Source organism: Durio zibethinus, chromosome 6 (assembly GCF_047325235.1).
Source record: "Durio zibethinus cultivar Kanyao isolate XHJ-2024 chromosome 6, ASM4732523v1, whole genome shotgun sequence".
Classification (NCBI taxonomy): Eukaryota; Viridiplantae; Streptophyta; class Magnoliopsida; order Malvales; family Malvaceae; genus Durio; species Durio zibethinus.
This window is the reverse complement of record NC_143167.1, coordinates 8936183-8953134: the sequence shown is the minus strand read 5'-3', so window position 1 is coordinate 8953134 and position 16952 is coordinate 8936183. Positions and strand designations below refer to the sequence as shown.

At 32.7% G+C, this 16952-nt stretch overlaps 1 protein-coding gene and 1 pseudogene across 1 annotated transcript; both read left to right on the top strand.

The window, feature by feature from the left end:
• Positions 1–2844: 2844 nt before the first annotated feature.
• On the top strand, positions 2845–3372 carry LOC149518411 (uncharacterized protein At5g48480-like; annotated as a pseudogene).
• Positions 3373–9656: 6284 nt separating this feature from the next.
• Positions 9657–16026, top strand: LOC149518410 (protein RETICULATA-RELATED 4, chloroplastic-like). The gene is made up of 8 exons (XM_089762085.1): positions 9657–10310; positions 11253–11321; positions 13058–13189; positions 13281–13334; positions 13441–13485; positions 13725–13864; positions 15412–15537; positions 15641–16026. Exons 1-8 carry the CDS (start codon positions 9774–9776, stop codon positions 15705–15707), a joined length of 1170 nt encoding a protein of 389 aa, XP_089618211.1. The 5' UTR covers positions 9657–9773; the 3' UTR covers positions 15708–16026.
• Positions 16027–16952: the final 926 nt, after the last annotated feature.

The following is a 16952-nucleotide window of genomic DNA, read 5'->3' as shown; positions in this document are numbered from 1 at the left end:
CAGCTTGTTATTTACTTAACAGGTCACCATCAGTTCCTTTGGGCTTTGACATTCCAGAAAGAGTGTGGACAGGAAAAGATGCTTCATACTCTCACTTGAAAATTTTTGGGTGTAAAGCATTCATGCATATGCCGAAAGAGCAGAGATCAAAGCTTGACAGTAAAGCTACACAGTGTGTGTTTGTAGGATATGGTGATGAGGAATTTGGCTATAGGGTATGGGATCCAGTAAAGAGAAAGACAGTCAGAAGCAGAGATGTGATCTTTCATGAAAAAAAAACCATAGCAGACCTTGAGAAAAATGAGAAGACTACACGAGTTACTGTTGAGTGTGATGTTTCAACACCGACAGAGATTTCACAGGAAAGAGCCACAGATGGTGAAAATGAGCCAGAAACAGAACTTGGGGATATGGATGAGCCAGCTACAGTTGGTGATGAGCCAGATGCTATTAGTTTTGAGCAGGGGGAGCAATCCTCTCTACCTGAGAGTGTTAAGCAGGGGGAGCTACCTTCGGCATCAAGTGATGTAGAGTCTCAGCCTAAGAGATCTACTAGAGAACGCAGGTCATCTATCAGGTATCCAAGTTCAAATTTTATTTTAGTTACCAGTGAAGGGGAGCCAGAAAGCTTTCAAGATGTGCAGGCTACTCCGGATAGAGAGCACTGGTTAAAAGCAATGAAAGAAGAGATGGAGTCATTACGAAAGAATGGTACTTATGATCTTGTTAAACTTCCAACAGGGAAGAGGCCATTAAAGAATAAATGGGTGTTCAAGTTGAAAAATGATGGTGACAAACTAGTGAGGTATAAAGCTCGATTGGTAGTAAAAGGTTTTTTTCAGAAACCAGGCATCGATTTTGATGAGATTTTTGCTCCAGTTGTAAAAATGAGTTCTATTCGAGTGGTACTGAGATTGGCAGCTAGTTTGAATCTTGAGCTTGAGCAACTTGATGTTAAAACTGCATTTTTGCATGGTGATTTGCAGGAGGATATTTATATGAATCAGCCTGAGGGTTTTGAAGTGAAAGGGAAAGAGCACTTAGTTTGCAAATTGAAGAAAAGCTTGTATGGCTTGAAACAAGCTCCGCGACAGTGGTACAAAAAGTTTGATTCTTTTATGGTGAGTCATAGCTATAAAAGAACAGCAGCGGATTCTTGTGTGTATATTAAACAATTCCCTAATGGTAACTTCATTATCCTATTATTATATGTTGATGATATGTTGATTGTAGGACAAGATGCTAGTATGGTTTGCAGGTTGAAAGAACAATTGTCTAAGTCTTTTGATATGAAAGATTTAGGTCCAGCAAAGCAGATTCTTGGTATGGACATTATCCGGGATAGGAGAGCTGAAAAGCTGTGGTTGTCACAGAAAAAGTATGTTGAACGAGTGCTTGGTAGATTCAACATGCAACATGCTAAATCAGTTAGTAGTTCACTTGCCAACCATTTTCACCTAAGTAAGAAATCTTGTCCAGTGTCTAAGGAAGAGCAACTAGCTATGTCTAGTATTCCTTATTCTTCTGCAGTCGGTTTTTTAATGTATTTTATGGTTTGTACAAGGCCTGACATTGCTCATGCAGTTGGTGTAGTGAGCAGATTTCTTTCTAATCCAGGAAAGGTTCACTGGGAAGCAGTGAAATGGATTTTTAGATATTTGAGGGGTACCTAAAAAATGTGCTTGACTTATGGAGTTTCACAACCAGTTCTAAAAGGGTTTACTGATGCTGACATGGCAGGCGATCTTGATGGTAGGAAATCTACTTCAGGGTATTTGTTCACTTTTACAGGAGGAGCTGTATCTTGGCAGTCTAAGTTGCAGAAGTGTGTTGCTTTATCAACTACAGAGGCTGAGTATATTGCAGCAACTGAAGCATGTAAAGAAATGCTTTGGATGAAACGTTTTTTTCTTGAATTAGGGTTGAATCAGAAAGAGTATGTGGTATTTTGTGATAGCCAGAGTACTTTAGATTTGAGTAAGAATACCATGTACCATGCTAGAACAAAGCACATTGATGTTAGATATCATTGGTTACGTTCAGTGATTGAAGAACAACAGATGCTATTGAAGAAAGTCCATACTAATAAAAATGTGGCAGATATGTTGACTAAGATACTTCCCAGGGAAAAGCTTGAGCTTTGCAGTAACTTGGCCAGAATGAGTTCCCTGGCCAAGGTAAGTTCCAAATGAAACTGCTATGGTGATGAATCTCCTCCTAATGGGGCTGGAGGGGGAGATTGTTAGGAAAATGGGGTCCAGTCCCATGTAAGTGGTTTTGGACCAAGTAAAGGCCATGGGCCTTGATCTTTTATTTTACACAGAGCCCTAGCTACTTAATAAAAAAGAGGTGGGGTTGTTTTATGTGTGAGTTGACAACCAAGCAGAGAAAAAAGAAAAGCCAGGAAAAGCAAAGAGAGAAAAAGGAGAAGGGAGAGTTGGTTAAACGGAAGTCGATCCGTGGTCCGATTGAGTTGGAACCTTGTCAGGAGGTTTATGATTCAGAGTTATACATTCTGAACGGTGAAGATCGGGTTTGAAGCTCTCTAGGAATAAATCCAGGATGTATTTGTTGAGTCACTTATTTGGTGAGATTTCTCCAATTGTTTCTCTAGTTGTTGATTAGCTCTAGTTTTAGCTAGAAAAGAACTTTGTATAACTATTATTTGATAGTGAAGATTTTTCTGGTGGCCCGTGGTTTTTCCCTCTACACTGGAGGGTTTTCCACGTAAATCTTGGTGTGCTTTATTTTTCCTGCACATTTGATTATTGATTGTTGTCTATTGCTTCTGTATTGATGTGATTATTGCTTCAGGCGCAACACTAAGGTCAACCCATATTTAGGATGTTGTTTTCTCTTCCCTCATCCACTCCTTCAGTTGCAGGAGGCCAGAACGGAAGAGCTGAAAAAGTAATGGCAGTGGAGTTCACAACGATCAAGGTACAGATGATGGTGGAAGCACCAAAGGTAGTTGATGTACTGTAATTCTACAAGATCGCGTTTGACACTATCGATAATAACTGTACTCTTTACCCAAAGTGCAAGACTGAGCATGAGCTTCTTCATATCCTCTCGGTTCAGTTTGAGCTCGTTGGCTCTACTGCTCTTGTATCTGACATCGCTGGTAATTTTATTCTTATGAAAAGTGAAGAAACTGGATGTGTGCTTTGCATCAAGATTGAAAACGTGGAAGCCGTTATAGCCAAAGTCGTAAGCGCTGGAGCCATTGCAAAGGGCGGTGACATGTGTTATGGTGGACACGTGGGCAAGGACAAGGCTCCATATGGATACAGTTGGCTCATTTGCTCTCTTGCCAAGAATGTTGCTGAGGTCCCTACATTGTTGGGATCTGGCTTCTTTAAATATTTTTGAGAAAAATTTGAAAGTATTAAATTTTCTTGAAAATAAGCTTTCTAAAAAATATTTTTGGGGAAAAGTTAAAAGTATCAATTTTTCTTGAAAATAAGCTTTCCAAAAAAATATTTTTGGAGAAAAGTTAAAAGTATCAATTTTTTTAAAAAAATAAGTTTTCAAAAATGGATTTTTGAGAAAAAGTTGAAAGTATCAATTTTTCTCGAAATTAAAATTTCTAAAAAATATTTTGAAAAAAAGTTGAAATTATCAATTTTTCTGTACAAAAACAATCGTTTTTTTCTTTTTTATTTTTTTGAATTTTCTTTAATGTTAAATAATCCGACGATAGAGTCTCTGCAAGTGAAATAATAGTTTTCTTGCATACTCTTAAGTGAGGGAATTTTTTAATTTTCTGCTAAAAGTATTATAGTCAATTGAGAATAATTTTCAATAATTAATTACTTAGTAAATTTTTAAGGCTTATTGAATAACATAAAATTAAGCTGGTACCATCTTTCAATAGGCATTGTGAGGGTGCTATAACCTTCCTCACACGTAATCGAACTCCCGAACCCTGTTCTGGTTAGTAGACCTGAACCTATTCTTTTAGGGACCCTTAAACTTAGGTGTTTCCTGAAAGAATAGATTCATTAGGTGGCCAATCGCACCTAGATAAAAAAGATTGGTAGCGACTCCTTCAAGTCAATGTTTAGTGATAGATCCCCGGATCTAAACGTTATGACAGCATTATATTTGTCATAATTTGAAATGATAATTAATGAATGCTAATGTTCATACAAGATTCATGTATTCTTTTGAAAAAAAATCCAAGATGATAATGGTAAAATATTGAAAAGATGGTAGAAACCTAAAACGATGATTTGAAAAGACACATGATGTAACCAAGTGATGACTATGGTGATGGATTGGTCGACATAACTTGTAAGTTGTGATCAGATGATGAAAATAATGTAGATCAATTGATAGAATTTATTTTAAAATGGCTAGTGCTAAGAAGTTAAAAAGGAAAATGAGAGATGATGGAGTCTTGAGAACTATATTACTAAAATTAATTAGAATTTTATGAAATTAATGTTAGTGACATCTGCAATGCATGTATTATGTTTACATTGTAGTTTGAACAATACATGTATGTAATTTGGTTTGGCTATGCACTTGTATCATGCAATAAACATTTGAATCATAATTTAGAATATGGCATTAGTAGTGTTGTGAGAATCTAGACTATTTCATTTGTATCATTAAAAAAGCATTTGCATCATTATCATGACATTCTTTACAAAGTTTTGACTTTGATGAAAGATTGAGAATTTTCATAATAAGAGATTTTGAACTTTTAGAGGAAAGCTTGACATTTGCATAGCATGCATTGCATTTTTGAATGTTTAGTGCGTAACATGCATTGCATTTCTAAATGTTTAGTGCATGAATTTATGAAGCAAGGATATTTCAAGATCCCATATGGATAAGATAAATATGAAGACTTTTCAATGAAAAAATTTCAAATTCTCATTTGAAAAAAGAAAACCTCTAAGGTAAGGTTTTGATTTTTGAAAAATGATATTTCTCAATATTAGAAACGATTTGTAAGACCTTTGAACATAATCTCTTGTAATTTTTTTTTATGATCTCGAAGACCTCTAGACATGATTGTCGATGAGCTTTATTTATTTTCAAAAGTTATTGAGCCTTTATTTAGAGAAACTTTATTTATTTTTCAAAGTCATGAGCCTTTGCTTAGAGGAGCCTTATTTATTTTTTAAAAGTCGTTGAGCCTCTGTTTAGAGAAACCTTATTTATTTTTTAAAAGTCATTAAAACGTTGTTTAGAGGAGCCTTATTTATTTTTTGAAGTTATTGAGCCTTTATTTAGAGGAGCCTTATTTATTTTTCAAAAGTCATTGAGCCTATGCTTAAAAGAGCTTTATTTATTTCTCAAAAGTTATGGAGCCTCTATTTAAATGAGTTTTTATGTTATTCAAGAAGTCCGAGTATGCAATATATATATATATATTGAGTTGATTCTTGATTGGGTTGTCTACGTTTTTGCACAATTACTGTTTTACCAAAAATGTGCAAAAAAAAAATACAAAAAGAGCGACAGCTATAGATACTCTAATTTGTCTAGGGTTCTAATTGTTTGGTTAATAAAAATAAAAATAAAAAAATAAAAAAGGAAAAAACCAAGTGGTTAGGTTTGTGTGAAATTGTTTGATTGGACTATAAAGTTTGAGTTAGATTTAAGGTTTGAAGTCATAATTTAAAGGAAATTGGAATTCCTTTCTAGTATAGGGTTCTTTTGATCAAAACTTTATAAATACATACTTATACAAAAGGAAAAAAACACAAAAAGATAAATAGAAAAAACATGCACGAAAGCAATTAGAAGGTATAAAATTTTTAGAAAAATTTTTTGTTTGAAAAGAAGTTTTTTTTCTAGAAAGTTTTGGAAAAATCTAGATTTTGGTGAAAGTTTTCAGCAAGATTCATCATTTCCGACAAAGAAATCCATATTATGGCAATATTCTAGTGGGTTTTATAAATTCTGACGAACTTCTGGGGACTTAACCTAGATTTCAGAGAGAATTTTTAGAATTCAGTGAAGATTAAACTGGAGTTCATTAGGGTTTTAGAGAGAGAATAAAGGAAAAAAGAAGAGAAGATAGAGGAAAAAAGAGAAATTTGAGAAAAAAGATGATTTTTTACCTTTTATACCTTACCGAAATAATGTCGTTTTGGCATTTAACTCAGCCCAAGATCTACGCATTTTACTGCCTAGAGGCCAACCCATAGTGTTGACCCGCATTTCAGCCAAGCTGATCTACACCGAATCGCCAAGTCGCGTCTTTGGAGCCATCATCTATGTTTGTAATCGAGTGGTTCCAACCACCGAGCTGAGCTGATCCTGTTTGGTATTTGTTATTTTATTTATTTATTTCATTAGTTTATTTATTTTTAAAGCATTTTTGTATGATTAAATTTAAAAAAAATTAAAAAATATATAAAACAAAATAAAATAATATTTTTTGAGAATAAATAATAATTATCCAATGATGAAATTTTTAGAAATTTCAAATGGTAAATTTCTATAAAATTTGTAGGTGAGAAATTTTTTCTAAAACTTGTCCAAAATGGTGAAATAATTTAGATAAAGTTTCAATAATAATAATTAATATTTATTTTCAATTCCAAAAATAATAAATAAAAAAACAAAAAACAAAAATTTTGGAATTAAATAGTAATTATCCAATGATGAGAATCTTAAAAAATTTAAATGGTAAATTTTTTAAAAAATCTCTAAGTGAGAAATTTCTCTAAGTTTGTCCCAAATGGTGAAATAATTTAAATAAAGTTTCAATAATAATAATTAATATTTATTTTCAATTCAAAAATAATAAATAAAAAAACAAAAAAACACAAATTTTAATAAAAATTTTGGAATTAAATACTAATTATCCAATGATGAAAATATTAGAAAATTTAAATAAATTTTTTAAAAAATATTTAGGTGAGAAATTTTTCTAAATTTTGTCCCAAATGGTAGAATAATTTAAGTGAAATTTCAATAAATGTAATTGTATTCTTTTTCAAACAAAAAAATTTGGTTGACAATTATCTAATGATGAGAATCTTAAAAATTTTAAATGGTAAATTTCTTAAAAAATCTCTAGGTGAGAAATTTCTTTAAATTTATCTCAAATGGTGGAAGAATTTAAATGAAACTTCAAAAAATAATTGTCATATTATTTTTTTCAAAGATAAAAAAATAGAAAAAGAATTTCTAAATAGACCAAAATAATGAAAAATTTAGAAGTAAAAATAAAAAAAAATTGAGGATAAAATTCTTAATAATCGCAAATGATTGATTATCTAAAAAATTTTTAAGTGAGAAAATATTTCTAATTTGGTTCAAATGGTAGAATAATTAGATATATTTTCATAAAAAACCAAAAATAAAAAAAATTTAATTTTTTTTTCGACGACAGAACCTTTTGAAGAAAATAAATGATATTCTTGAATACTCTTAAGATGAAGAAGTATTTTTAAAAATTCTATCAGATTGATGGAGAAATTTTAAAAATTATATTTAACATTAAAATTTAAGACCATTAGAATCAAGACCTTAGGATAATTTAAAATAAAATTGTACCATTCTTTGGATGAGCATGTGAAGGTGCTATAACTTTTCTCATATGTAACCGAACTCTTAAACCATATTCTAATTAGTAGATTAGAACTTATTCTTTTAAAGACCCTTAGTCAAGCTTAGGAGCTCTTTAAAAGGATAGTTTTCTTAAGTGGCCAATCACATTTAAAAAAAGATTAGTGACGACTATTCTTGTTAAGTCTAGCTATAGATTTACAGATCTATATATTATGACAAACTCTACTAACTTCCTAGCTCACCAAAAGACATTCACTGCTTCTTAGCATGGCACGTCATCAATCAAGCTCACCAAAGCACACTTGTTTAGCCCTAAAGGGTTACCTTAGCACAATTACTCACCAACGATGCTCTTTTTACCATAAAGGGACACGTCACCATAACAAAGCACGCCAAGTTATAGTTCTCTCTTCGCCAAAGCATTTTCTTTTCCTTTCTTTTTCTATTCAAGCCTTGGGTAATGGTTTAAAGGCGGTCGTTTTATAAGCCCCTTTAAACTTGGGGGGCAATTGTTATATCCAACTTACTCGATCAACCTCACCAAAGTTTGGTCAACATAGTTAGATTTTCAAGTTACCTAGCCAAAACACCTTATCATCTGCTCTTAAGGAAATAGCTCACCCTTAGCCAAAACAAAGATTTACCCAACATCCCATTAATACATCATCAAGATAATCACCTCACAACTGACCATTTGGCCATTAACCTGCCTAGGACTATTAAATATAGTCTACATATTGCTTGGGATCATTAAATATGAGTCACAGCTACCCACATAGACCTTTCTTGAGCTCTACGTATGCACCCCATCAACTATCAACTATCAGTTGCCCTGATCTTATCACCAACCATCATCTTATACATAAGGTAGTAAGGAAACCTAGGTACGAAAGACATTCCCACACCTTATACCTTAGCTTACCTTCTCTGAAGCTAACCACAGACACTTCATCACCTTTTTCTTCCTTCCTTTCTTACCTTACTTGATATACCTCATTGACTTGAACATTGGAGCACATTTCAAAGCAACAACTTCAACACCTTTTGATTGTACTTTTATGGCCATATGCCCCAGCTGTCTTCCCTTCAACCTCACCTTACCTTCTTTTAGCTAAGACACTAAAAAACAACATCAACAAAATTAATAAATATATTTATTAATAGATAAATTAATTTTTATATATAAATTATGTAAAAAAAATTGAATTAGAAAATAAAACTACTCAATTAAGTTTATAATCGAAGTAAAAACAAAAAGATTATCTTATATAAAATATTAAAAATAAAAATACAAAAATTATTTTTGAACTTGTTATAATGAATATTAATTTTAAGATATAAAAAACTATAGTATAAAATAATTACAATTTTAAGATAAAGCAAAATTTTAATTCACATGTTAAATCGGTAATATTTACTATTATAAATTTTACATATTACTTTTGATAAAAGTTTTTCATTCTTTTAGATAAGAATTAGATTACCCTTCAAAGTAGTGGTTTAATAACTCTTGGTGATCTAAGATCATCATCACGTAAAATTATCGAATTCTTACTAAACATAATAATTTAATCTTCATATATAAATCACCATGATTTTTAAAGTGATCAGTTTATATTAAATACTATGAAAAAAATAGTCTCTCCTAGATAATTTTTTTTAACATTTTAAATATGAAATCTCTATAAACCCTTTAAATTTTTAACTATAATTTTGGTTAAGATCAACTATTCTTACTATTAGAAAAAGAAAAAAAAATTGGTACACATTAAAATTCCTCCACTTTGAATTATGAAAACAAATAATAAAATTTCTCATTAAAAAAAACCTGAAAATTTTAACTATAAAACTTTGGTGCCGCAGCTGACAAAGAAAATAGCATTATGCACATAAAAAAGAAAAAGAAAATTACATTATTATTCTTAAAAAAAAAATAGAACATATCTACATAAGAATGACATTATTTGTTTGATGAAAGTAAATGGAGTTTGTTTGCTCAATAAAATGGTAGATAGAAGGAGGAGCGTGAGTTTCACATGATGGAAACATAGGGTGGGTAAGAATTTAACCCTTGACTAAAATTGCAGACAAAAACCCTTTAGTGGCGTTTACTCAACGCCCGCCAACAATCAAAACAACGACAAACCAAACATCCATAACTTTGAAGACAACGTAAGGCGAAACAAAACTCCAAACTCTTAGACAACCCCATCACCGCCAGCCGCTGCCCAACAATGTCCACCGCCACCTGCCTCTTCACCCCTTCCCCGTCTTTCTCTGTTCTTCCTAAGACCACCCCTAAATTCTCCATCATTTCCCCTCTCCGTCTCCACCTCCACCTTCGCCTTTCGTCCTCCTCGACCAGTCTCCACCGCCGCCAACCTTCCTCGTTCTTAACCTTTTCCACCCTTCCCGGGGGAGGTGGTGGCGACATTTACAACAACAACAACAACTCGGGTGGTGGCGGTGGAAACAATGACAATGGAAAAGGCAAAGGGGGTGATGAAAATGCGGGTGATAAGAACAGGAAAGAGGCGATGATTGTACTGGCTGAGACAGGGAGGTTAATGGAGAGTTTGCCGAAGGATTTGGCGGCGGCGATCCAAGCTGGGAGGATTCCTGGATCGGTTATAGAGAGGTTCTTGGGGCTTGAAAAGTCGGGGCTTATGCGGTGGTTGATGCAGTTTGGTGGGTTTAAAGAAAGGCTATTGGCTGATGATCTTTTCTTAGCTAAAGTGGCCATGGAGTGTGGTGTTGGAATCTTCACCAAGGTTCGTCTGTTCTGTTTCTTTTCTTTTTTAACTTCTGCCTTTTGCGTCTTGGGGGTTTTGGTTTTTTTTTTTTTTTTTTTTTTTAGTATTGATAATATAAATGGATGGTTTATATTTATTTATTTATTTTTTAAATTTGGTTTGAATTTGTCAAAGATTTTATTCTTATTCTTTTTCACTTCATCATTTTTTATTGCTATGACAATTTGGAATGCGGTTTTTATTTCTTAATCAATGCTAAGTAGTTTATGATGGTTGATTTGTTGTGAAATAAGTAAAATACCTTGGTGTATATATCATGGTTATTTTGTAGCCAGGATAGGTAGATTTTGGATAAAGGAGGAAGAAAAACTTACTTTTCTTGTTTTTTTTCTTTTTTTGAGCCTGGGATTTATTAAAGTTGCTTTTTTTTTTTCTTGTGATCTTTGTCTGTAAGATTAATCTTAGCCAAAATTTTGGGTTACTTTGCCTTCTGTTGGCTTTGACATTTAAGTTAAAAATTTTAGATGGAATCATCAATAAAATAAAATGTATCTTAGGAAGAAAACTGCCTAAATATAGATATAGTGGAGAAGCGTTTGAATTGACCAAGTTGGAAGGTTTTATCCATAATGAAGTCCATCTGTCTTGCTTGTGTAAGTATGTGGTTTTTCTAGAATTACATGTTCCTGATTGTGTAAGCTGTGTGTCATGGCAAATTGGCAACTCAGCCTGGCTAAGCTATTAAAACAACTTGGTTGAGTCTGTGCCTAAGCAACTGAACCTACAAGAGCCATGCTTATGCATGATCCAAAATTTTGCTATCATGCAGTGCCCTACTTTTAAAGGATTGTTCTCTGTAATGACCTCTGTCTCTCTTGTACTCCATTCTGTGTGGCTCATTCAGTTTTATTGATTCCATCTTAACAACTATTATACTTATGTTCTTTTCTTGTTTTCTAGACTGCTGCAGAATATGAACGTCGCAGAGAAAACTTTTTCAAGGAGCTTGAAATTGTTTTTGCAGATGTGGTATCATTGTTTACCTCATAGCTTTTTTTTTCTTTTTTTTTAAATATGCACTTTATCAGTCTTCTTTTGGTATGAATAGCAAGGATGACTCGCTTGGGTAAATTAGAAGAATAAATTTGAGGATGTCATTGAGCATATAGATTGATTTCAGGGCAGATGCTGAACTTTGATGCCACTTTAAGGCTATTAATTGATCCTTTAGAATTTTTTCATTGACAAACTATTAGTTTTTCAATCTCAAGATCTAAAAAAAATAAAAAATCATGTTATAACTTAAGGAAAATAAATCTATTATCTTCCATTTAATGCTCTGTTTTCCATAAAAGATTAGAAGTTAGCTGTGTTGTCATTGTTAGAAGAGTTCTATGAGCTGCTTAAAGTTTTCTTTCATAATGACTTTCTTAACTATAGTAGTTCGATATGATGGATTGTTAATTTTAAATAAATCACATATAGATTTAAGCATCTGTAGGAATGTGCACTATTTTTTCAGTTTTAAAACCAAAAATCCTGCCATCATTAGGGTAATTGGATGAACATGCTGGATCACAGTTGAAGTGTTACATATAATTTTAGCTAACAAGAAAAAAAGATTGATGGGGTTACCACTTACCAGTTGTGGCAGCCCTAATTTTGTTTGAATGTAGGAGCCCCTATCCACTTGGGAACCAATGCCAGGAGGGGCCTTAAAATGTACAGCTTGTAGACCTTCAGCTCATCCTTTGAGGTTTGCTGCAAATGCTCTACGCCATCCATCAAGGGGGTTGAGCCACAGCTTGCTCCCAAACCCATTTTTGGCTAGTGGTAAAGAAGTTGGTAGTTCAAGATTAATGGGAATGAATGGAATGAATAAATCTCTTTCTTCCAAAGCAACCAACATGTGACTCCTACACCTATGCATGTCCTCATAGAAATCTAACCACAGAGTAATAAGCTTTTAACACTAATCTTCACCTTTATGTGGTTTTGCATGCTCATCCTCTACTGTTCTGCTAAAAGATCATCTGGGACAGATTAGAAATGGAGTTTTGTTGAATGATGGAGAGGGAAAAGGCATGATTTAATTAGAGTTAAGGTTTTGTTAGGGAAATCAGGTCCTGAGAATTATAATTCAGATCCTGTTGAGTTTAGTTTTATCAACTCCCTAAATGACACAAAGTATTAATAGAAGATAGCTTTTTACCTTTACAGCAAGAGGATCTAGGAATTTCTCCTAAGAGAATGTGTCTTGCGTTTTCTAGTGATTGGAACATCAAACAGATGTAGATTCTAGTACTTCATTGGACTGTGAAACAATATGAACCAATATAATAGGTGATGATTTGTTGCGTTGATTTAATAAAGGCTGTTGGTTAATGAGTAACATCTAGAAAGATCCTTCTGTAGTCTGTTCTTATATTTTTTCTCTTCCGTTTTTTTTCTCCGAATTATAAAATATATCACGGGTTGGCACCGTATATTATCTGTCTACTTTTTGTAGTTAAGAAATAGAATTAATTGCAGATTGATACTTTCTTGTGAGCAATACTTATAGTCTATAGAAATTGATACCATGAGAAAGCAATGAGGCTTTCTTAGGAAAATGTGTATTATTCTTAGCTTCGAAATTGTTGCTGTACAATGCCTATTTTCCCTGACCCTGAGAGATCCATTAGCACACATAAGGTATAGGTTAATATGAATTATATGTCCAACTCTGTTATTTCTATCATTTTATTTTCAATTTGTTTTTCTAGGTAATGGCCATAATTGCGGATTTCATGCTTGTTTATCTTCCTGCCCCTACTGTCTCTCTCCGGCCTCCTCTTGCAGTCAGTGCTGGAGCTATTTCCAAGTTCTTCTATAGCTGCCCTGATAATGCTTTTCAGGTTTGTGTTTTTATCTTTGCTGATGAAATTGCATGGAGATTTTGCAAAGTTTCTTTCTAAATGTTTTATGGTCTTGAAATTCTGTCTGCAGGTTGCTCTTCCTGGGACTTCGTATTCACTTTTGCAGAGATTAGGTGCAGTGATGGTAAGGAGATCTTTCGTGTCTGGTAAACTTTAAAAAAATAAGATATATGAATATCTTAGATATGAACAAACCATCATTTTGTATTTTAATTGTTTGTGCTCTGCAGCGTAATGGGGCAAAGCTTTTTGCAGTAGGCACCACTTCTTCACTGGTAAGTTTTTCTTCAGCTGTTACTCTTTTTTCCCTGTTATTTGTTTATTCTTTCAAGTGGCTGAGAAAATTGTCTGCAATCAAACTTAATACAGTTGTAAAGCTAATTTTCCCCTTTCAAATTTTGTCAAATCTTATTGTCTTTTCCATTTCTATGAAGGATATCATTGCTTTTTTGCAAATTGATTTATCAAATTGAAAATCCAAATCTGGCATTTATTGAAATTTCTTTTCTTGTAGGTTGGCACAGCTGTCACAAATGCCTTGATTAATGCAAGAAGGGCTGTTGATAAGTCTTCCGTGGCTGAAGTAGAAAACGTTCCCATACTATCCACCAGTGTTGCCTATGGTGTATATATGGCAGTTTCTAGCAACCTCAGGTTTGTAGATTTCGTATTTTTAGTTCTTAAGGTTTGGATATGTCTATTTTTCATGGAAATGCTTTTACAATTGTGGTTAACAGTGATCCACTTTGATAATATTACATAATATTGAGCTGCCTAAAGGGAGGTGGCTCTCCCATCCCATAATGCCCAACTATTCCATCCTAAGATTCCAATTGTAGGCTTCCAAGTTGGAGCCTCAACAACTAACCACTGGGGTGTCCACTTGGGAGCCAACGGTGAATTGCTGATTATTTTATAAAATCATCTAACGTATTATTGAAGTCTAAAGGTTTTTTTTTTTTTTTTTGGGAGCATTAGCTTTAAATATCATATCAGGCTAACACGTACCTAAATGCATTGATTGCTTGTTTTGGTGTCAATGAACGCTATGATGCTATAAGCTATTTTTCTGGTCAGATGATAATATACTTATTTGCTTAGTAGAAGGAAAACCAGCTCTTCTGCTAGTTGCCTCTGAGTATGTGTCAAGCTATATATCTAGTTACTGTATTGTTTGGCCATAAATTTAACTATTATAAGAGACTTTTTAAGTTCTCATATTGAAAAATCTTACATGAATTTTCTCCTTATAGAAACTATAGTATGCTTAAACTAAACCAATAGGGGGGTATATCAATGCTAAGTTTCAAGTCTGCTTTGTGCAAAGTCATAGATATAAATAGAGGGATGATTTTCATTTCAGCCACGGCTGCCGAAGTTTTATGATCAAGTCGTCAGTACATCGTGCAATAAGGGTGTTCGTCATTATTTGTTGTGATATACTTGTGAGCATTTGCTTGGGACATTTTGATTGATATACAAAATTAATTAGCTGGATATTTAATCTTTTTGTTAAAAATAGAAGATAAAGGATAAACAATCCTGTTTTATATATACCTTTCTGATCCGAGTCTTTCATTTAAATAAATCTTTTTCTTTTTTATTTTATTTGCACTTTAAACTTCTATTTTCATGAGGGACAAGGACTTTTTGTTGCTTATTTAGTGTATTGGGAGTCACCGCTATCTGCGATAGTTTTTAACTTTTGTTTTTTGCAGTAGGGGTGAGTGGAATGAACTAATTTTAGTTAAGAGTTCAAGTTTGCTCATTACAAACAAGTGTTACTTCAATCACCTAATTTTTGTACTAATATTCTTTCCAGCACGTAACTTTATGGGTTAAGGCCAAACCACTCTAAGTGATTATACTTTGCAATTTCACCATGATGCTCGTGTTAGGATGCAGATATTAGAAAAACCAATTCCCAAACCTATCTGAGAGGTCAAAATAATGATTTTGCACAGTTTAAAATTCATTGGAATATTAATTTGTACCTTGATTTCCTACTTTCAATTTTTCCATTTTGATGCTGTCTTAAATTTATTTAAATACTATACTTTAGCAACTTATTTTGCAGTTCAAAAGTGAACAAATACTGGACCCTTCGAATATATTCACCATCTTTTAGAACTTTTCCATGTCACATAATACTCTGCACCCTTCTTTGTAAATTTTGCTGAGGATTTTGTTTTGTCGAATAGGTACCAAGTTCTGGCTGGTGTAATCGAGCAGCGGATTTTGGAGCCTTTGCTACACCAGCATAAGCTTATGTTGAGTGCAATATGCTTTGCTGTTCGAACAGGCAACACATACTTGGGTTCCCTATTGTAAGAGTCGATATCAATCTTCGAATATTTTACTTTGTTAAGAAAGTCATTTTGTTGTCAACAGCTTCTGACTTTTTCACAATTTCCAAAATGGCTTTTATAGGTGGGTGGATTATGCCCGTTTGGTAGGTATTCAAAAGGTTCAGGAAGAGAACACTGCAATGGAGTGATTAATTGTTGGTTAAATGGAACTACTATAGTTCCATGAAAGGAGGTTTGCTGGCCTCATACTTGACGGATGGGTAGCTTGGCTTCCGCGTTATTTTCAATTGAATACAAATACATGGCCTAGATCATGATTCATGGCTGAGCTGACCCTTGACTATAAAAGAAAAAAATTTTTCTGAGTTTCTATATTGTATGTGTATTGAGATAAGGTTGGCCATAGCATTATCTTATATGTTGTTTTAGATATTCTTTTCTTTTTGGAATTTAAGTAATGAGGGCACTTTTTAACCTTATGATAATAAATAAAATCTTTTTTCACAATTCATTGAAATTTATCATAACGGTTAATTGTAGCGTTTAATATAAAATAAAAATATTATTATAAATGGCGTCAAAAAGTTGGGGGATTTTTCTACTTTAACCAGGTCGCAAGCTTGACTTTGCTCCATTTTTTGTGTACTTCTTCGATATAGTAAAGGAAAATCAAAAGAAAAAGGAATCTATGCAAAAAAAAAAAAAGGAAAAGGAGTATACAGAAGTTTTAAGGAAATTAATATACGAATATAGATCCAATAGTAATAGATACATTTAGATCCATGGATAGAGATGAAATGAGGAAGTACAAAATTTTTTTTGAGTAAAAATAGGTAGTCTAGGACAACAATAGTTATTCTTCCTCAACTTTTTCAACAATAGTTAAGTTAAAACAAGAGTTGCTAATAAAGATAAAAGTTACGCGAAAAAGTTAAAAGAAGTAACCACAAAAATTTCCTAAACAAATATAAGTGGTTTAAGGAAATTCTTATAAGTATTAAACATTTAACTTAAAACTAATTGATTTTAAGTAGAAGGATTTAACTTAAATATAATACTACAAAAAGTTATATATTCATTAGATGTAAGAGAATACTATACTAACAAATTTTTATCACATGTAGACAGAGATTGAAGAAATCTATTATATGATAGATTAGGAAAAGCTAACCAAAAAAAAAATCTTAACTTCAATATCATATTAAACATTCAACTTAAAATCAATTGACTATAAGTAAAAGAGTCAAATTTGAATATAAGACTACAGGAAATTAAATATTCATTATATGTGAGATAGCACTATACTAACAGTAAGTAGTTTAGATAAATTGTTGATTATCAATTATCGTTACAAGCAATAACTTGAAAAATTTTTTTACCCAATTTTGATGTAGGTGTAATTGTCTTTTGGATTGAGATTGTTATCATTTGCA